The 23,145-nt window shown below is 38.9% G+C and overlaps 1 protein-coding gene across 1 annotated transcript; it reads left to right on the top strand.

The window, feature by feature from the left end:
• The first annotated feature begins 526 nt into the window (after positions 1-526).
• LOC130996878 (miraculin-like) lies at positions 527-1,483 on the top strand. Its single transcript, XM_057922157.1, has one exon. The coding sequence runs from the start codon at positions 608-610 to the stop codon at positions 1,316-1,318; it is 711 nt and encodes a 236-aa protein (XP_057778140.1). The 5' UTR covers positions 527-607; the 3' UTR covers positions 1,319-1,483.
• Positions 1,484-23,145: the final 21,662 nt, after the last annotated feature.

Below are 23,145 nucleotides of genomic sequence, written 5' to 3' on the forward strand. Positions count from 1 at the left end.
ACAATGTAGTAATATATTATATCTTTTGTATTTTTCATATGGAGTATATATTATATTAAAAAGGTCAAAATAAAATGGGCGGCCACTGGTTATTAAATTGGTGTTTTGGCGGTTTGTAATATGGAAGGATTAATTTAAAAATAATTGGGTTTTTCTCTGTTGTGCTCGTGATACGATATTTTATTTAGCAATATTACGTTCACGGGATCATAAAAGAAAAAGAAAATAAAGAGTTTAATTTTAAAATATTACTCTCTAAGTCTCATTTCATTTAGCTAAATTTCTTTTCGAACTGCCTCATCCGATTTAGCATGTTTCTTCTTTTAATAATAAATTTGTATTAGAATAAATATAGGTTCACATATTTTACTTTATATTACACTATAATTTTACTCTCTTTAATAATTGTACTGAAAAATTCCCAAGGAAACATCAAGCAATATGAACTCCACTATACGAACAGTGAGATTCAGGGTTCCAACTCCACCGATTCTTTTTCTCCAAATAATAATAATAATAATAATAATAATAATAATAATAATAATTGTACCGTAAAAAATTAGGCCACGTGAAATGGGACGGAGGGAGTAGAATATAGCTTTACGACATGAAGACAAAACTCTCGGCTCGATCTTCCCCTGCTACAAGTATCACATGCAACCCAATTTCCATTTACCAAAATCAAGAAAATATGAATACCAAAACAACATTAATTACTATTTGTGTGGTGATCACAATCTCTTCTCGCCTAAGAGGGGCCGCCACAAACACCTCCGTCGTCGTAGACCTCGACGGCAATCAACTCCAAGCCAACACCAAATACTACATCCTCCCCACGCGCCACGGCGGCGGCGGTCTCGCCCTCTCCATCAGGGACCGCCGCGACCCCTGCCCCCCCAACGTCATGCAGGAGACCGACGGAGCTTCCGTCGGGCTCTCCTTAAAGATATTTCCGGCCGACGGGAAAGCGGAGATCGATTTGCAGAGTGATTTGAACTTGGCGTTCATGGCGGCCACCATCTGCGTGCAGCGGACCGTGTGGCGGCTCGGGGAGTCCGACTGGAGCACGGGGCGGCGCTACGTGAGGAGCGACGGCGTGGTGGGGCGGCCCGGGGCGGAGACGGTCAGGAACTGGTTCAAGATCGAGGGATCCGGGCAGGGCTACAAGATCGTGTACTGCCCGAGCGTGTGCAGCGCGTGTAGAGTTGAGTGTGGGGTAGTGGGAGTGTACGTGGAGAATGGAAGGAGGTGGCTTGCTTTGGGTGGTCAACCCCTTTTTATTGCTTTCAAGAAAGGCAACCACTCGAGCTGGAATTAGAGTTGAGTTAAACTTGAATTCAGAATTTCCAATAATTTGAATTGAATGGCAAAAATCGTGTAACATTGTTATAGCTAGAGCTCCGTTGGGGGCCGTGCTCTAAGAGCATCCACAACAGATCTCTCAAAATTTTACTCTTAAAAATATTCTTAAAGTCTTCTCTAATTATTTTTAACCCATATTTTACAATTGCACACGCTAGTTCTCCTACTTTTTATTATCTATTTTATAAATTTAGGATTAGATTTAAGAGGATGTAAATTTAGGATTAAATTTAAGGGAGTGTAAATTTTTTTGTGGGCCCAACTTAATATACGTGATCTGTTGGATGATCATTTTATCTCACTTTTTATTATTTTAGCTCAAATTTAAAGTTATGATTACTTTTGAGAAATCTGCTATGAATGCTCTAAGGGTATCTCCAATTGGGGTTCTATAAAGGGGCTATATAAGGCGGTTCCTACCTTATAGTCCTCTTTGGTGCATTGACTTATAAAAGGGATCTATGAATTTCATTTTCATTTTATTTTATTTTAACTTTTTAATTTTTGAAACCTAAAATTTCATTAAAATTAAATTTAATATTACATTAATTAAAAATAAAATACAATAATTAAAATTAAAATTACAATTATTTTATTATGGCTCAATCGGACAAACACGATCGTTGCACCTTTTTTTTTATTTTTTTTAAAATTGGACACGCGCCTCACGTAAGCCCCCTCCGCACCGGTTCTCTCCCTCACCTCGCGTCGATGGCCTCTAGGCGCGCCAGCACGCGGAAGGCTCTATGAGCTCGAATTACCTTCTATAGAGCCTCCTATTGGAGGTGCTCTAAAAGTTTCATTTTTATTTCTCTAATTTAAATACATTTCAAAGTTAAAACGAATAGTTAGATGTTTTGTGATGCAAAAATGGTGCAAGAAATTGTAATATGCATAGATAAATAAAAGAAATAAAAAAGAAAGAAAAAAAATTGATTTATTTATTTTACTTTTTTCACATAAATATGAATTTGAAATGTTTTAAAATAATAATATTTGAATTTTTTTTAATGTACCCACGTGCATAGCATGCGCCATGTTAGAGTCAATGTTGACTCCGACAATGTTGGGACCAATGTTGATAACATACGTGTTTTCAATGTTGGGTGGAATGTTGATAACATTCATGGTGTCAACATATCTAGGTTGCAACCAACATTCCGGAGTCTGCCTTGACTCCATACTTTGACTCTCCATTGGTAATTGTATATATTTAATCTTTACCTTCCTTTCTCTCTTTTTTATTCTTTGGTTGTGGAATAAAGGTTTCAAGCTTGTTGACCACGCTTTCAATAAATGGAAAGATGGTTTTTCATGATCCAAAGTAGTGGGGTGTTTGTTCCTACTTTTAAGGAGCCATGATCTTTCAACCAACATTCCAGACTGGTCGACTAGCAGTTTTCGGAGGTGGATTGCAGCGGTTATTGGAAGCTTCTGGAAGTGGAAAGTAGAGGAAACTGACCACGACATGAAGGTCTATAAAAGCAGCAAGAAGCCTCATTCATCCTTACGTTTTGGAAGTGCAAAATCAGAGACTTAACATTCACCCGCAACCATCTCGTCATTTACCTGCTGCAAACGTGTCACCAGCTCTTCAAGGATTGCTTTGACGAAGTAGACTTAGGCAGCCAATCTGTAAAGTCTATCTTTGTATCGACGGGACGTCGAGGGCAAGAGTTGAAGTGCAAGGCCATTGGAGCGTAGCAGGTTGTTTGCTTTGTCCGATTAACTTTAGTTATTCGGCTGTTTTGGATTCTGTGTTGTATCAACATTGTAGTATCGAAAGTAGATAGGTTGGTTTATCTTAGGCAGTCATTCTGTAAAGATAGATCTCCAAGAAGATCCAAATCTGTACTTTGTATTGTTGATTCAACATAGTGATTTTAGCCTTGAGGCACTCACGGGTTATTTATAATCCGTGAAAAAAATATTCCTGTGTGTTATTAATTTCCGCTGCATGTGATAGTAATGTTAGAAACATTCTGTTGATAACATTGCATTCAACATTACTCTTTTCTTTACACAGTTTTACTTTGTTGGTAATTTGGGGCACTAAACTCTTTCAATTGGCATCAAGAGCAGGTTCTTGACGTACTAAGAATCGATTCCTGTGTGCAAAATTACCACTTATGGATTTGTCAAGTGTGTCGGCTCGACCTCCTACTCTTGATAGTGGTGGGAAGAACTACAACTTGTGGAAAACTAGGATGAAAATCTATATCAAATCTATTGATGAACGTGCCTGGGTGGCTGTGTTGGATGGGTGGACTCCACCGCGTACCACTGATGAAAATGGAGTTACTTCTCTCACACCCGAGAGTAAATGGTCTGCTGATGAAAGACTCATTTCTAACCATAACTCCAGAGCCTTAAATGCTATCTTTATCTCTGTTGATGTTCCTGCCTTTCGCATGATTTCTAATTGCACGGAAGCTCGAGATGCTTGGCTCATTTTGCAGGAACAATGTGAAGGTTCAGCCAGTGTTAGAGCAACAAAAATGCGAATGTTGACCACCAAATTTGAGATTTTGAGAATGCGCGATGATGAGACTTTCTCTGCATACTATGAAAAACTTTGTGAAATCTCAAATGAAGCTGTTGGACTTGGAGAACCTATTAGCAACGAAAGATTGGTCAGTAAAATACTGAGATCTCTGCCTGAAAGGTATAACATGAAAATCTCTTCAATTGAAGAAACTGCTGATGTTGCTACTTTACGTGTTGGGGATCTGGTCAGTAAGTTGTTAACTTTTGAGATGAATCTCGAACAGCAGAAAGCTGATCATGTGTCCAAAAGTGTGGCTTTTCGTGTTGAAAAGATTTCTGAAAACTCTGAAATTACTAACTTGTCTGAGTGTACAGATGTTGATCCCGAGGAGGAAGATGATGTTAATCTTGCTATGTAGGTTAAAATTTTTAACAACATGCTGAAATCCTTTAAGAAAGAAAAATCCAAAAATGGTTTTAGGAAACCTTCTGGGATGTCTGCTGGATCTTCATCCAACATCACCAATGTTAAGAAGAATGTTGGAACAACATCTGAAGTACGAAGTGTTGATCACATTCAATGCAGGGGCTGTCAAGGGATGGGTCACTATGCAAATGAGTGTCCCACAGTTGCAAGAAAAAGGCATTCTGGTCTTACTGCAACTCTTAGAGATGACTCAGATTCTGAGGAAGAAAAAGTTCTCCTTATGGCTACAGTTGATGAAGAGCATTTGCAGGAAGAAGACATGATTGGAGCCCTTAAAAATCTTGATGATGAAATGATTTATTCAGATTGTTCTTCTGAATCAGGAACTCTAAGTGTTGATGACAATATTTCCAGATCCGACTGTGATGTTGATCTGATTGATGTGTCTGATAATATGAATGTTGATGTTGATGTTGCCAACACTGATGTGAACATCTCTTCTGAAAATGATCAGTTTGATGTGATTTTTAACAATGATGTTTTTGACATGGATACTGATGTTCAGGAGATTGATGGGATGAAGATCCCCACTAACACAACGAACTGGTATGAAATGACTATTCTTGATGATTTCAACTCGAGTATACCGGATTTCTGTTGTGTTGCAGCTTTGGAAGAACATGAGAGTGATCCACTGAAAGAGATGGAGAATTTTAAAGAGCTCTATGAGGTTGTTGATTCTCAATGTCGGGAGTTGAGAAATGACATATGTATGTTGGTTGATGAAAACCAAAATCTCAAAGGGCAAATTACAAGGCTGGAAAGGATGCTCTCTCAACGTGATGTTGAACTTGATATACTCCGAGGTAAAGTTTGTGATTCTGAAAGGGTGTTTAAACGGTTTAACAAAGGGACCTCATGTTTAAATGAAGTTCTATCTCATGGTCAGCATAGTAATTCTGGTATTGGTTTCTGTGCTGAGGAGCAAAGAAAGCAACATCGTAATACTACTGTTTTTGTTAAAGAAAGAAATGTCAGTGTGAATGTTGACAACATTAAGGATCCTCATAAGAAAAGCAAAAAGAAAAAATCATATGTTTGTCATTATTGTTCTGCTCCTGGACATATCAAACCTCATTGTGTCAAATACATAAGTGATTGTGCTGTAAAATCTGCGACACAGATGTTTGACTGTTACCAGAAGAATGTTAGTAACACTGGCAGGTTTGACTTTAGCAGATTGTTGGATAAGAGAGAACAGAATGAAACTTGCAACACTGTTGTCTACACCTCCTTGAATGCTAATATTTCTGAGAATTGGTACTTTGACAGTGGGTGTTCTAGACATATGACAGGAACAAAGGCTTTACTCTCTGATTTTGTTCCAACATCTGGAGGAAAAGTCACGTTTGGAGGAGGTGCGAAAGGAACAATTCTGGGGAAAGGAGTTCTCAATGTTACTGATTTTCCTAAATTAAAAGATGTGTATCTTGTTGAAGGACTTAAGGCTAACCTGTTTAGCATAAGTCAGTTATGTGATGCAGGTATGACTGTAAAGTTCGACAAACATCTTTGTGAAGTCTTTGATGACACAAATCAGTGTGTGATGATGGGAAAAAGGTCGTCTGACAATTGCTACAAGTCCCAAGAAGAAACGTTTTGCAATGCAGTCAAGCTTGATGATGTTGAGCTTTGGCATCAACGACTGGGACATGTCAACTTCAAGAATCTTCAAAAGTTGATCACACATGATGTAGTTCGAGGCCTTCCTAATCTGAACTTCAAGAAAGATGTTGTGTGTCAACCTTGCCAGAAGGGGAAGCAACACAAAACAGCTCATCCAATGTTGTCAACATGCTGTACCTCGAAATGTTTCGAACTCCTGCATATGGATCTGATGGGACCCATTGAAGTTGAAAGCCTAGGAGGAAAATGGTATGTACTTGTGTGTGCTGATGATTTTTCAAGATACACTTGGGTTGAATTCTTGAAAACAAAATCTGAAACCTTTGCTCATTTCAAGAAATTGTATAAAAGGTTTAGAGTTCAATATGGCCAGTTTGTTGGAAGAATTAGGACTGACCATGGCAAAGAATTTGAGAACTCTCTCTTTGATGACTTCTGCACTAACAATGGAATTTTCCATGAGTTCTCTGCACCCAAAACTCCTCAGCAAAATGGTGTTGCCGAAAGAAAGAATAGAACCATTCAGGAAATGGTGAGAGCTATGTTGCAAGCAAAAGGTCTTTCCAAACGACTATGGGCTGAGGCTGTAAGTACAGCATGTCACATCATTAATAGGGTGTACATGAGACCAGGTACTATGTTAACTTCGTATGAGATTCTTAAAGGGAAGAAGCCCAATCTCAAGTACTTTCATGTTTTTGGATGTGTCTGTCACATCTTGAATGACCGTGATCACCTCAACAAGTTTGATTCCAAAAGTGACAAAGGTCTCTTCCTTGGATATTCTGTGAATAGTCATGCTTTTCGTGTATATAACCTCAGAACAAAGACTATTCAAGAGACTGTTAATGTTGTGTTTGATGATTCTCTTAGTCTCATTGATAGAACAGAGGATGAAGATGTTACTGAGCTACTTGAGGAGCCCAACAACATAGGTCATGCTTCTGACCACCACAGAAGTGGCAATGATGGTACAACATCTGTACCAACATCTGATGTTACTTCGTCAGGGTCAACATCAGAAGGAGAAGCTGGCATCTACGTGTCGGACTCTGAAGAAGAGTTGGAAGCTCAATTTCTTCATGATTCCATCAGACGAGATCCCCCAAGTCATGTGAGAAGAGATCATCCAAGTTCTCAAATCATTGGAGACGTTGGTGAGAAAGTTGTCACTCGACAGAAGAAGGAAGTCAATTACAAAGAGTTGGTAAGAATTGCATGTATGACTTCTGTGTGTGAGCTTGCTGAGGTTGAATTATTATCTGTCTCTTGTTGAACCTAAGAATGTTGCTGATGCTCTTAAAGATGTTATGTGGGTCAATGCTATGCATGAAGAACTTAATCAGTTTATTAGAAATGATGTGTGGGATCTTGTCCCTAGACCACATAACAAGAATGTTATTGGTACTAAGTGGATTTTCAAGAATAAAACTGATGAGTCTGGTAACATTGTTAGAAACAAAGCTAGATTGGTAGCACAGGGGTATACGCAAGTGGAAGGGATCGATTTTGATGAAACTTTTGCTCCTGTTGCTAGAATTGAGTCAATTAGGCTGTTGTTTGCCATTGCTTGTCAGTTTGGGATCTCCTTGTTACAAATGGATGTTAAGATTGCCTTTCTAAATGGTGTCTTATCTGAGGAAGCCTATGTTGAACAGCCTAAAGGTTTTGAAAACACTAGTAAGCCTGATCATGTGTTTAAACTTAAAAAGGCTTTGTATGGCTTAAAACAAGCACCACGTGCATGGTATGAAAGGTTGACTGTGTTTCTCCTTGAATATGGTTTTTCTCGTGGTCAAGTTGATAAGACTTTGTTCATCAAAAGGCATGCTGGTAACACTATCATTGCACAGATTTATGTTGATGACATTGTGTTTGGTGCAATTAATGATAAGCTTGTGAAGGATTTTGTTAAGGCCATGTCTACCACATTCGAAATGAGTATGGTGGGACAATTGAATTTTTTCCTAGGTTTACAGGTAACACAAACTCCTGAAGGCATTTTCTTCTCTCAAAGCAAGTACTCAAAAAGTCTTGTTCAAAGATTTGGCCTAGAGTCTGCTAAACACATGAGAACTCCCATGGGTTCCACTGACAGATTATGCAGGGACGATGTTGGACGTGATGTTGATCCAACACTATACAGAGGAATGATTGGCAGTTTGCTTTATCTAACTGCAAGTAGACCTGATATTCTGTACAGTGTAGGAGTGTGTGCTAGGTACCAAGCTCAGCCAAATGAGTCACATTTGAAGGCTGTTAAACGCATCATACGCTATGTTGCTGGAACATCTGAACTTGGAATGTGGTATTCCAAAGACACTAACTCTAACATTGTCGGATTTAGTGATGCTGATTGGGCAGGTGATGCTGATGACAGAAAAAGTACAAGTGGAGGATGTTATCTCTTGGGAAACAATGTTGTGTCCTGGTCAAGCAAGAAACAAAATTGTGTTTCGCTCTCTACTGCTGAAGCCGAATACATTGCTGCTGGCAGTTGTTGTGCCCAACTTCTTTGGCTCAGACAGATGTTGGACGACTATGGTATGGAAAGTAACATTTTGACTGTCATGTGTGACAACACTAGTGCTATAGAGATTTCTAAGAATCCTGTTCAACACTCTCGCACAAAGCACATTGATATTCGTCATAATTTTATAAGAGATCTTGTTGAGAAAAAGCTCATTGTGTTGGAATACATTCCTACTGAAAAACAACTTGCTGATATTTTTACCAAGGCTTTAGATTTTGAGAGATTCTCCCATCTTAGGAAGTCTCTCGGTTTGTGCTGCATTTAAGTGCTTTTGCATGTGAGATGTTGGGTCTTAGGTTGTCTTTGTTGGACCCTAACATCTGTTTTTTTGTTTCTTATGTTTTATTTTTTCTTTTGTTTAGGCATATGCATGTTGGAGCCTGTGTTACTGACAGTGCAAAGTCCTTGTTGGTTGTTTTGTTGTTGTTTGGCCTAACCGGTTTATGCTGTGTTCTTTTAGCAGATGTTGATTAAAAAAAAAAATTTGATGTTATAAGACCGGTAGCACAAGAGTGAGGCTTAATGGTCATAAAACATCTGAAAATAAATGGGATCATCCCCTCTCTCATCTAAGTACTCGGGGCACGGCGTTCGCTATGACGATGCACTCAGGGAAAATGGATGTTGAGCTTTAAGATCCCAAAGTGTTTTGTTTAAAAGCTTCTTCCTCTGCTGAAAGTTTCACAGTCTGTTGTTCCGGATGTTGGATAACATTAACTTCTAATGTTGGACTAACATTTGAAGTAACATTGGCTCTACTGTTTTGTTTCTATAGGCATATCTCTTCTTTTTCCTGGTTCTCTCTCCTTATCTTTGTCCTTGGTGTTCTTATCAGTTTTTTGTGTTTCTAGGGTTTGTTCTTCTGATGCTTGATCCGCCTCTCCTTGTCTCTTGTGATTTGTTTTTCGAATTTTGATTTGGTTTTGTGAGGGAGATTTTTATGGGATTTGATTTTATCTCGTGGCTTAGTGGTTGATGTTGGCTGGGATCTTCTCGTGTGTATTTAAAGGGGTTGTTCTGATTGTTCATTATTACCTTTCACTTCACAAACCCTTCTATCGAGATTTGTGCAGTGTCTCCATTTGAAGCTCAAAAGTCATGGACAAAAATCCTGATCTTTCCTCTCTTATCAAGAGTCTGATCCAACACTTTGGATCACCGGAAAGTGCAGCCAAACATCTCTCCGCCCCCCCTCAGATGGCCGAATCAACCGACAAACCCTCGTCTTTTCAAACTCCGGTGGAAGTCCCAGGAGGAATTTTTCCTCCAGCTCCTTCTCCAAAGGGCTCTCCGAAGAGAAGTACCACTGAATCGTCTGTGGGAGCTGATGTTGATCCCCTCTCCTTGCAAATGATAGAAACTCCCATCAACCCTGAGCCGATCTCCACTGTTCCTCCTCTTGAGAGTGTTCATTCAAAAGTGGCGCCTGGTTCCTCTGCGAAAGGTGACGAAAACCTCACGAAGGGGAAAACTTCTGTTCTTGCGACCTCGAAAAAATCCACAGAACATCCAGCTTTTGGTGTTACTCAACATCAAACTCCTCTTCCTACTCCAAGCGAAGAGTCAATTCCGTCTTCAAAAGAGGAATCAGCGCATGCTTCTCAAGATACCTCTATGGAGAGAATTGGGGAAATTGCCAAAGAGGCTCTGCTTGATCTTGCTTCACAACCGGGGTCAGATGTTGATAAAGCTTCTATTGCTGAAGAAGAATGTGCTGCTGGTGATATACCCACATCCATGGATGTTGATGACTCTGAAAAGATTCCTGATGTTGGTCAGGATGTTGATCCAGAAGAAAGCACAGATGTGATTGATGTTGACACCTTTGTTCCTGACAAGAAAAGCCGAAAACGTAAAGCTGGAGTAGCCTCTCTCAGGCGGTCCTCAAGGTCAAAATCCACACGGGTGATCCCTTCTACTCTCAATCTTCCTAGCCGAGAAGACAGTGATGTTGGTCCAACATCACAGCCTCCTGTTCTCAAGCCAATGGTTGAACATTCTCCTAACTCTAAGAGCGGAAAGGTATCTTCTGCCTCTCACACTACCTCCCATCGCATCAGCTGCTCTGGAAGCTCCTCTGAATCAGAGGTTGAGGTTAGTAAGTCGTACTCCACTCGTTTTTACACTCGTGAAGCAAAGAATGCTCTCAAAGTGTTGGCTGCTAGGAAGTTTCATAATGATAGACGTGCGGATGAGGATTTCTTTTCAAAATATAAGCTTGATATTCTTTTGCAAGATACGGGTATGTGGGGTACGGTTGTTAATGTGTTTCCCTATGATGCTGAGATTGTTAGGGAGTTCTATGTTAATCTGATGACAGAAGCTTTTGACCCAAAATCTGTTAAGTTTGGGAAAGTTTTTGTTAGGGGTAAGGTCTTTGATTTCTCCCCAACTGCTATTAACAAAGCATGTTTCACTACGAATACCAACACTGATGATGTTGAGGTTAATGATGATGAGATGACTAGGGAGTTGACTGGAGGGAAACTTAAAGCTTGGACCTCGAAGTTTGCTGCATCCACTTTGTCTTGGAAATATTCTGTGCTTCACAAGATTGCAGTTTACAACTGGCTTCCAAGCAAAAACACTACTGCTCTAACCAAGGAACAAGCTGAATTTATCTTTAAAGTTGGTAAGCCTCTGGCTTTCAACTTTGGTGAGCAAGTGCTTGCTAACATCTCTCGTGCAACCTTTAAGTCCACAGGTGGAAGTATGCTTCCCTTTCCAAGCCTCATCTACAATCTCCTGGTTCAGCAAAAACTTAAGGAGAGAGAGGAAATTGTGCTTGTTGAAGAGAAGAATCTTCTTGAGTTTTCCAAAACCCTCCTCACTCCTGATCGTGTCAAAGATCTCCCCTACGAACCTCCACGTGCTGGTCCTACCTTGTCTCCTCAGCCTGATGATGAAGCTGAGATTGACATGTATGGTGAAGACGAAGATGTTGATCGTGCGACTGCTCCTGATGTTGCACTTGATGTTTCCAACATCATTTCTGTCAAAGCACATCTCACTAGAGAAACATCCACATCTCGTAAAGGCAATGAACCAGCTGGAGATTCAGAAGTTGAGATTGATCTTGATGTTGCAGAGCTCATCAAGGCCAGAGAGGATCTTCTCAAGCTCAAAAGACAAGTGCAGTTGATGGTGGATCGGACAATCAAGATGGGACAGGACATGCTTGCACGGGTCGATAGCTGTGACCAAGTTTTCGCCAAACTCCTACCTTTTCCTTCTTCAACAAAAAAGGGGGAGTAGTGTGAGTGTGTTTCTGAAATTTGTTGGCAGTTTTTGTTCCAAAACATTTATTGTTTCTTTGGTGATGTGTTTGATGCGTGGACATCATGAATTTTTTTGTGGTGCATGAGCACCTGTTTTTGGTAACATAGTTTATGTTATCTTGGTTTTTGATTATCTGTTGGTTCAACATTTATCATGTTTTTGATATACCTTCGTATATTGTGTTGGGCAGGTTAAATGAAGGTCTTGGCCTTCGGCCGACCTTTATTTTGATCAAATGAAGCTAAGGTTTCATCTTGGTTTTTGATCAATGTTGATCGAGAGGTTAAATGCTCTGAATGTTGCTGCTTGTTTTGTTCATTCTAAGTATGTTAAATGCTCTGAATGCTGCTGCTTGTTTTTGTTCATTCTGAGTATGTTGATCAAGAGGTTAAATGCTGTGAATGTTGTTTTTTTCCCTCTTCTGTTTTTGCAGATTCTTTCGTTTCTTTATTCAGAGGAGTTCTTAAACTTTCTCTTGTTTGTTTCAAACCGATTGTTGAGTCAACATTCAGTTTGTGTTTCTTAAGGTTGTACCTCAAGTGCTTCTTAAGGTTGTACCTCTTGTTTGTTTCAGGGGGAGTGTCTTTACGACATCTCCTCTGGACTGATTTTGAGGTTCACCTCTTGTTTGATTAAGGGGGAGTTTCTAACTCTTTCTTGATCTGAAGTCATGTAACATAGAATTCGTGTTTTTGTATATAGTTTTTCTTTGGTTGTGTTTTTGTTGCAGGAAGGAAAAGATTAAGGGGGAGATTGTGTCACGACCGCACTTGCTAAGGATAGCTAATCCGGGAAATCGTGACTAGGGAAGGGATTTAAGAAGCGGGGTTAGAGAGGGCACATTTGAGTCATTTACAACTCGATTATAGACATTTATATCTAGCATTAATTCTTGAAATAAAATTTAAGACATTGAAAGATTGACGCATATAGTTAAAAAGGATACTCGATGAACCCGAGTAAGCGTTAAATATTTCTTGAAGAGTAATTGACATAATTATAGACTTGACTAAAACATAATCAGTGTTTGCAGCGGAAGGCAAGACTGAGATACATGTATGCAGACACATATCCTTTCTGAGCCTATTCTAAGTTCGACAAAAGCTCCACTCAGCAACACTTCATCGTTCATCACAGCTCAACCTGCACATTCATAAACATATGCAGGGCTAAGTACAAAAGTACTTAGTGGGCAGTTGCCAAAAACTAAATTATAAGCTTAACATTTTATCATCAAACCACATCATCATATAAGCGACATGAATCTTCTTTCCAGTTCTTTACATACTATCATTTTCAAATTCATAAATAGCGTAAGTGCATTCCTCATCATCAAAAGTCCTATTAAGAAGCATCGTGTCGTGAGGAAGGCCTTCCTCAACGAGCACAGGCATCGCGCCGTGAGGGAGGCCTCCCTCAGCGGACACGGCATCGTACTATTGAGGGAGGCCTCCCCCAACAGACGCTAGCATCGTACCGTTGAGGGAGGCCTCCCTCAACGGACGTTTGACCGGCCAACCCTCTCATTGACTCACGGTCGCGTTGCATATATATATATATCCTTGGCGAGATAGCTATTCGCTCAGAAATCAAATTCGTTAACATCATCACATAAGCATTTGATAATAAGCATAAAGCATTAAAGCGTAACTCACATAGGCGTTAAATAATAAGCGTAAAGCATTAAAGCGTAACAAAGCGTGAACCACATAGGCGCATAACAAAGCGTAACTCCCTTAAGCGTAAATCACTTAAAAGCGTAACAAAGCATAAATAATAAATTATAAAATTTTAAGTCGTAATTAAGCGTAAATAGCATAGCGTAAATTATTAAAGCGTGACAAGCGTAGATAATAAAGAGAAATAAAGTTTTAACTCATTTAAGCATAATAAAGCATAACTCATTTAAAAATCAAATTTTTGCATTTTAAAGCATGAAAGTTGCATAGTTCTTCAATAGCATTTTTATTTTACGCGTAAGAAATTGCCCACCTGAATAGCAGACTCACGGTTTAGCTCTAACTCTGGTGCTTGACCTTTAATCCGAGAAAATAAAATAAGATTCTAATTCTCGAAAAATCTCAATAAATGAGGATGCGTGAAATGATTATGCATGACTCATATTCCTTTAATTAAATTATGAGATGCTAATCTTATTTAAGGAATTAAAGCTCGTCTTATGAGGTCGGATTTATTAATCTTTAATAATCTACTCATCTTAAAATAATCTAATTCACTTACTAATTAATAATTAGTAAGTCTTAAAATTTTCTCTAATTAAACTTAATAGAATAATTATGAAGGCCTAAATAAAATAATCAAGGCCCAATAGGAATTTAATTCGAGCCCAAATGAATAAATTCGAAGCCCAATGCATAAATAACATTAGGCCCAATTAATAAAATATGAGTCCAAAATAAAAATATATCAAGGCTCAATTCTTGTATTTCTCATTACCTCTTAGATCCTCAAAAATAAATCGGTACTCCCTATTTTCCACAAAACTCGGTAGGCTCATCTCTCTCGTAATAATACTCCCACAATTAAAATACTCTATTTTCTTTTTCTTTTTGATCAGAAATTTTAAATCCTCATAAACAACAAAATCGACACATCATTAAGAAATTTTTAAAATTTATAGCACTCATGTAAACCCACAAAATCGACACTTTCTTTAAAATAAAGCACTACCCATCATTTTCACTCCTACAATAAAACACCTCACATTTTATATTATCTCTCTCTCTCAATTCACCACACGCACACACACACACTTTATATCTTAATCAACAAATCTCTCTCTATCTTTATTAAAGTAAAAATTCCTTATCTCTCTTAATTCAAAACTCACGCATCTCTCCCCTTTTTTTTTTAAAAGCATACTCTCTCTCTCTCAATTATTAAGATAACATTTTTCCTATCTCTCACAATTCACTATCATCGGTTCTCCCTTTTCTTTATTAAAGACAAAACATTCATTCTCTTTTTTTTAATAATCAAAACCGCACTCTCTCTAAAATCAAGAAACACACGTTGGTATCATCTCTCTCTCTCAATCGATCCAGCCACCATCCCCCCATTTTTCTTCTTCAACGGCGAGGAGCGCCACTTCCTGCTGCTCCGGCGACTCACGGCGAGGTCGCCGCCGACTGCTGCTGTTCATGGAGTCGCGCCGACTGCTGCTGTTCATGGAGTCGCGGCCTTCTGCTGTCACAAATCTGCCGTCGTCGCAGCGAGACCGGCGAGCAGCACCATCATCCTCGCGTCCCTCTGGCGCCGGCGTAATTCTGCCAGCCGTCGCCGAGGAGTCCGCCGCCGTCTGGAGTTGCCGCCACCGTCGCCAGCTGGAGCCTCGGCAGCCGCTGCTGTCGTTCTCGGGCTCCGATGAGGCCGTAGGAAGTTGCCGTTGTTGCGGCTCGACTGCGCAGGGCCGCGTTCGATGTCTTTCTAAAAGCTAAGTTATATATGCCTTGATTCTTAATCATCGATATGGTATAAATGTCTATGGACCCTTTTTTGCGTAAGAAAAACAGAACTTAATACTTTATGTGTATGCGTATGCTATGTCTGTATTTGTTTTCTGAGTTCTGGTGTTCTTTTCTCTATTCGCTTGTGAATACAGAGTGCCATGTAACTAATTAATCATGCTTATTATCTACTGCATTTCTAATATATGAAGCATGCTCTACTGAGATATGATATATGTATATGAAGAGAGTGAACTGAGATAGCATGAAATACCTTGAATGATGCTTGATTGGATTGCTGAATATTGAATTAAATTGATACTTGGAAATTACTTTGGCAGAGAATGATGAAGACGTTTAAGTGTGGAATGGGTATGAGAAGGTTATGCTTGGTGATTTCTTGATGGAAGGAGTAGATTTGCTGTGCTTTATACTGAACTTATGGAGAGCTGATTAGTGTGAATAGATGATGAATAGTATGGCTAGATTGTTGAGCGTGGTTGAAGAATTAAAGATGAGATTTGCTGTTGACATTCTTGAGATTTGTTTGCTGAATTTCTTTTTTTTGACTATGTAGGAGAAGAAAAAGAAAAGCTAAGCACGGGTGAGCATATATAAATAGAGTGGCTGAGGGAGCATGGCGTGCTAGATTTAATACACGGAATAATATCTAAATTAATAACGTAGATTTAATTTTTCACAAGCCGGAATAAATTCACGACTCAAGAAATAATAATAAAAATAGAAAAATAATTCTATTGTGATTAATAAATAACATGACTTAGCTAAGTCAGTTATGAATCTGAAATGAATAATTATTGGTTTACTAAATAATTCTCATCGCGGTTTTACTCACGCGAAGCTAACTGGCTTAGTGAAAAAAAAATAATAACCCTGCTTCAATTAGAATATAATCCAGTGTCATAAGCTGAATTTAAATCATAAATAATTACTGGGCTTGATTTACTGAAAGATTAAATAATAATTATCGTATTACTGGATTTAAATATAATAAAAGAGCGGGCTACTACATACTACCCCTCTTAACAAAAATTTCGTCCCGAAATTTGCATACTCCGAGATGCTTAAGGTATCTAATTTGTCCCTTATCTTCTACACTTCTTGATCACAAATTATTTCAAGTTTCTCGGTATAAAATATGATGTTTCCAATCACTAGATTAGAGCGAATATCAATGGTAACCCTAAGTTGTGTGATTATCACTAGATTGCACTTAGCTCACTCGAAGCTGATTATTACCATGCATGGTATGGTAGCAAGGATATGTAAAGCATCTCTACTAAACATGATAGTGATAAGTATTCCCATAAACTTATCATACCTTCCTAGTGTCCCTGGTTAAAAGCATAAGTTGCCCCCTGTTGTGGTGACTGTTGTCCTTGAGGCTGAATTTGAAGGTGTCCGCGTATTGCTTGTAAGGGATGGGTGTGGGTGGGCTTAGTTGTTGAACCCTGTTGTCTGTTGGGACACTGTGTGGAGTAGTGACCTTTTTGGCCACAATTGTAACACCCGTTAGTTCCAGCCCGACAGATACCCCTATGCATCTTACCGCAATTGGGGCAAGGTGAAATTCTTTGCTGACCTTGGTTACCCCTAGTTGGGTCGGGGTTAGTCTGTGCCTCATGCCTTTGTTGATTAAACTGTTCGACCTGTTCATTTTCTTGCCACACTCTCTTGTTGGCTTGACTGATATTGTCTTCAGTGTTGTCCCATTTGCGCTTCCCTTTGAGAGTATGTGAGGGTACTGGTGGGTTATTTGGCGTCGAGGTCAATGGTGGAGCTGACTTATCCGATGGCATTGCAGCTTCAATGTCAAGTGCCCTGTTCAAACACTCCGTGTATGAGAGTCCTCCGTGGCTTGCTAGAGTCATCCTAATTTCATGCCTCAGACCGGCACAAAATTTTTCTGCCATCTTTTCATCTGTGTCCACTTGTTGTGGAGCAAATCTAGCCAGGTTGCAGAATTCCCTATCGTATTCAACCACAGATTTCTTTCCTTGCTTCAAATTGTAGAATTCAGCCTCCTTCTTCTTCCTATAGCTTTTCGGAATATATTTGTCATATAATCCCGCCTTAAAATCTTCCCACGTATAAATTGCCCATTGTTCAGGGGTCAGAGTTTTTCGACGTGCCTCCCACCAGAAATCAGCTGATCCTGTCAGCTGGAATGAGACGCAAGAGAGGCGCTCATCATCAGTACAACGTAGGAAGTTGAAGATGCGCTCCATTGCACGCACCCAAATTTCGGCTTCAGCCGGCTCGCTCGTCCCACCAAACGTAGGTGGGTTCTGTCTTAAAAAGAGTTCCTCGACTCTCCTAGTTGGGGGCGGAGGGGGTTGGTTATGTTCTCGATCATTTTGGGGTTCTTCTGGTATGGCATTATGGTTTCTGCGATTGTTATTATTTCTCACAGGGCGACCTCTCTTAGGCGGCATTCTGATAGCAGAGATTTGTCAATTAATACACTATAGCATAATATAATACAAACCTCAAAAGAACTCTTTGTAAAGGTTAACTTGTTATAACTTGTAAACAATTCATGACTCTAATGACAACATTGATGTAGTAAGCTTTAAGGGTCCTTAGCATCCCAAATCCATGAGTCATAAAAAAATTTAAGCATATAATATCATAGCATCTCAATTTGATACTTAGGCATAAGTCATGGAGATTTATAGCGGATATCAATCACGAGCTTATAAAAATTCTATACATATCACTTGTCTTACTGCCATCACTTCAGTCACCAAAAGATATAGTTGAATTTCTTCTACGTTTTCTTCTATGTTCTGTCGTAGAGGTGATCACCTAACTTAATAGCGCTATGTTCATGGGAATTCATACCATAGTTATACTTAATCGTGCTTGCGTCGGTCATTTCACTCAATAACAATATAACTTAAGTATTGACTGATACACACTTTGATGTCGCGTCAATTCCCACTTTTCGATCATGCCAAATGATATAAAAGATTTCAAACATTAACTCAAAACTTGGAAGAGCTTACCATTCTGCTTCGTTGAGTGTGATGCGATGAAGTGTTGAGCTTTGTCGATTGAACTCTAGACACTCTAGTGATCCAGTCTAGGCTTGACTAAAATAAATTCTTAGACTCAGAGCAAATGAACGCTCTGATACCATTCTGTCACGACCGCACTTGCTAAGGATAGCTAATCCGGGAAATCGTGACTAGGGAAGGGATTTAAGAAGCGGGGTTAGAGAGGGCACATTTGAGTCATTTACAACTCGATTATAGACATTTATATCTAGCATTAATTCTTGAAATAAAATTTAAGACATTGAAAGATTGACGCATATAGTTAAAAAGGATACTCGATGAACCCGAGTAAGCGTTAAATATTTCTTGAAGAGTAATTGACATAATTATAGACTTGACTAAAACATAATCAGTGTTTGCAGCGGAAGGCAAGACTGAGATACATGTATGCAGACACATATCCTTTCTGAGCCTATTCTAAGTTCGACAAAAGCTCCACTCAGCAACACTTCATCGTTCATCACAGCTCAACCTGCACATTCATAAACATATGCAGGGCTAAGTACAAAAGTACTTAGTGGGCAGTTGCCAAAAACTAAATTATAAGCTTAACATTTTATCATCAAACCACATCATCATATAAGCGACATGAATCTTCTTTCCAGTTCTTTACATACTATCATTTTCAAATTCATAAATAGCGTAAGTGCATTCCTCATCATCAAAAGTCCTATTAAGAAGCATCGTGTCGTGAGGAAGGCCTTCCTCAACGAGCACAGGCATCGCGCCGTGAGGGAGGCCTCCCTCAGCGGACACGGCATCGTACTATTGAGGGAGGCCTCCCCCAACAGACGCTAGCATCGTACCGTTGAGGGAGGCCTCCCTCAACGGACGTTTGACCGGCCAACCCTCTCATTGACTCACGGTCGCGTTGCATATATATATATATCCTTGGCGAGATAGCTATTCGCTCAGAAATCAAATTCGTTAACATCATCACATAAGCATTTGATAATAAGCATAAAGCATTAAAGCGTAACTCACATAGGCGTTAAATAATAAGCGTAAAGCATTAAAGCGTAACAAAGCGTGAACCACATAGGCGCATAACAAAGCGTAACTCCCTTAAGCGTAAATCACTTAAAAGCGTAACAAAGCATAAATAATAAATTATAAAATTTTAAGTCGTAATTAAGCGTAAATAGCATAGCGTAAATTATTAAAGCGTGACAAGCGTAGATAATAAAGAGAAATAAAGTTTTAACTCATTTAAGCATAATAAAGCATAACTCATTTAAAAATCAAATTTTTGCATTTTAAAGCATGAAAGTTGCATAGTTCTTCAATAGCATTTTTATTTTACGCGTAAGAAATTGCCCACCTGAATAGCAGACTCACGGTTTAGCTCTAACTCTGGTGCTTGACCTTTAATCCGAGAAAATAAAATAAGATTCTAATTCTCAAAAAATCTCAATAAATGAGGATGCGTGAAATGATTATGCATGACTCATATTCCTTTAATTAAATTATGAGATGCTAATCTTATTTAAGGAATTAAAGCTCGTCTTATGAGGTCGGATTTATTAATCTTTAATAATCTACTCATCTTAAAATAATCTAATTCACTTACTAATTAATAATTAGTAAGTCTTAAAATTTTCTCTAATTAAACTTAATAGAATAATTATGAAGGCCTAAATAAAATAATCAAGGCCCAATAGGAATTTAATTCGAGCCCAAATGAATAAATTCGAAGCCCAATGCATAAATAACATTAGGCCCAATTAATAAAATATGAGTCCAAAATAAAAATATATCAAGGCTCAATTCTTGTATTTCTCATTACCTCTTAGATCCTCAAAAATAAATCGGTACTCCCTATTTTCCACAAAACTCGGTAGGCTCATCTCTCTCGTAATAATACTCCCACAATTAAAATACTCTATTTTCTTTTTCTTTTTGATCAGAAATTTTAAATCCTCATAAACAACAAAATCGACACATCATTAAGAAATTTTTAAAATTTATAGCACTCATGTAAACCTACAAAATCGACACTTTCTTTAAAATAAAGCACTACCCATCATTTTCACTCCTACAATAAAACACCTCACATTTTATATTATCTCTCTCTCTCTCAATTCACCACACGCACACACACACACACACTTTATATCTTAATCAACAAATCTCTCTCTATCTTTATTAAAGTAAAAATTCCTTATCTCTCTTAATTCAAAACTCACGCATCTCTCCCCTTTTTTTTTTTAAAAGCATACTCTCTCTCTCTCAATTATTAAGATAACATTTTTCCTATCTCTCACAATTCACTATCATCGGTTCTCCCTTTTCTTTATTAAAGACAAAACATTCATTCTCTTTTTTTTAATAATCAAAACCGCACTCTCTCTAAAATCAAGAAACACACGTTGGTATCATCTCTCTCTCTCAATCGATCCAGCCACCATCCCCCCTTTTTCTTCTTCAACGGCGAGGAGCGCCACTTCCTGCTGCTCCGGCGACTCACGGCGAGGTCGCCGCCGACTGCTGCTGTTCATGGAGTCGCGCCGACTGCTGCTGTTCATGGAGTCGCGCCGACTGCTACTGTTCATGGAGTCGCGGCCTTCTACTGTCACAAATCTGCCGTCGTCGCAGCGAGACCGGCGAGCAGCACCATCATCCTCGCGTCCCTCTGGCGCCGGCGTAATTCTGCCAGCCGTCGCCGAGGAGTCCGCCGCCGTCTGGAGTTGCCGCCACCGTCGCCAGCTGGAGCCTCGGCAGCCGCTGCTGTCGTTCTCGGGCTCCGATGAGGCCGTAGGAAGTTGCCGTTGTTGCAGGTCGACTGCGCAGGGCCGCGTTCGATGTCTTTCGAAAAGCTAAGTTATATATGCCTTGATTCTTAATCATCGATATGGTATAAATGTCTATGGACCCTTTTTTGCGTAAGAAAAACAGAACTTAATACTTTATGTGTATGCGTATGCTATGTCTGTATTTGTTTTCTAAGTTCTGGTGTTCTTTTCTCTATTCGCTTGTGAATACAGAGTGCCATGTAACTAATTAATCATGCTTATTATCTACTGCATTTCTAATATATGAAGCATGCTCTACTGAGATATGATATATGTATATGAAGAGAGTGAACTGAGATAGCATGAAATACCTTGAATGATGCTTGATTGGATTGCTGAATATTGAATTAAATTGATACTTGGAAATTACTTTGGCAGAGAATGATGAAGACGTTTAAGTGTGGAATGGGTATGAGAAGGTTATGCTTGGTGATTTCTTGATGGAAGGAGTAGATTTGCTGTGCTTTATACTGAACTTATGGAGAGCTGATTAGTGTGAATAGATGATGAATAGTATGGCTAGATTGTTGAGCGTGGTTGAAGAATTAAAGATGAGATTTGCTGTTGACATTCTTGAGATTTGTTTGCTGAATTTCTTTTTTTTTTACTATGTAGGAGAAGAAAAAGAAAAGCTAAGCACGGGTGAGCATATATAAATAGAGTGGCTGAGGGAGCATGGCGTGCTAGATTTAATACACGGAATAATATCTAAATTAATAACGTAGATTTAATTTTTCACAAGCCGGAATAAATTCACGACTCAAGAAATAATAATAAAAATAGAAAAATAATTCTATTGTGATTAATAAATAACATGACTTAGCTAAGTCAGTTATGAATCTGAAATGAATAATTATTGGTTTACTAAATAATTCTCATCGCGGTTTTACTCACGCGAAGCTAACTGGCTTAGTGAAAAAAAAATAATAACCATGCTTCAATTAGAATATAATCCAGTGTCATAAGCTGAATTTAAATCATAAATAATTACTGGGCTTGATTTACTGAAAGATTAAATAATAATTATCGTATTACTGGATTTAAATATAATAAAAGAGCGGGCTACTACAGATTGTTAGAGTCAATGTTGACTCCGACAATGTTGGGACCAATGTTGATAACATACGTGTTTTCAATGTTGGGTGGAATGTTGATAACATTCATGGTGTCAACATATCTGGGTTGCAACCAACATTCCGGAGTCTGCCTTGACTCCATACTTTGACTCTCCATTGGTAATTGTATATATTTAATCTTTACCTTCCTTTCTCTCTTTTTTATTATTTGGTTGTGGAATAAAGGTTTCAAGCTTGTTGACCACGCTTTCAATAAATGGAAAGACGGTTTTTCATGATCCAAAGTAGTGGGGTGTTTGTTCCTACTTTTAAGGAGCCATGGTCTTTCAACCAACATTCCAGACTGGTCGACTAGCAGTTTTCGGAGGTGGATTGCAGCGGTTATTGGAAGCTTCTGGAAGTGGAAAGTAGAGGAAACTGACCACGACATGAAGGTCTATAAAAGCAGCAAGAAGCCTCATTCATCCTTACGTTTTGGAAGTGCAAAATCAGAGACTTAACATTCACCCGCAACCATCTCGTCATTTACCTGCTGCAAACGTGTCACCAGCTCTTCAAGGATTGCTTTGACGAAGTAGACTTAGGCAGCCAATCTGTAAAGTCTATCTTTGTATTGACGGGACGTCGAGGGCAAGAGTTGAAGTGCAAGGCCATTGGAGCGTAGCAGGTTGTTTGCTTTGTCCGATTAACTTTAGTTATTCGGCTGTTTTGGATTCTGTGTTGTATCAACATTGTAGTATCGAAAGTAGATAGGTTGGTTTATCTTAGGCAGTCATTCTGTAAAGATAGATCTCCAAGAAGATCCAAATCTGTACTTTGTATTGTTGATTCAACATAGTGATTTTAGCCTTGAGGCACTCACGGGTTATTTATAATCCGTGAAAAAAGTATTCCTGTGTGTTATTAATTTCCGCTGCATGTTGATAGTAATGTTAGTAACATTCTGTTGATAACAT

This window comes from Salvia miltiorrhiza, chromosome 8, assembly GCF_028751815.1.
Source record: "Salvia miltiorrhiza cultivar Shanhuang (shh) chromosome 8, IMPLAD_Smil_shh, whole genome shotgun sequence".
In the NCBI taxonomy this organism is placed as follows: Eukaryota; Viridiplantae; Streptophyta; class Magnoliopsida; order Lamiales; family Lamiaceae; genus Salvia; species Salvia miltiorrhiza.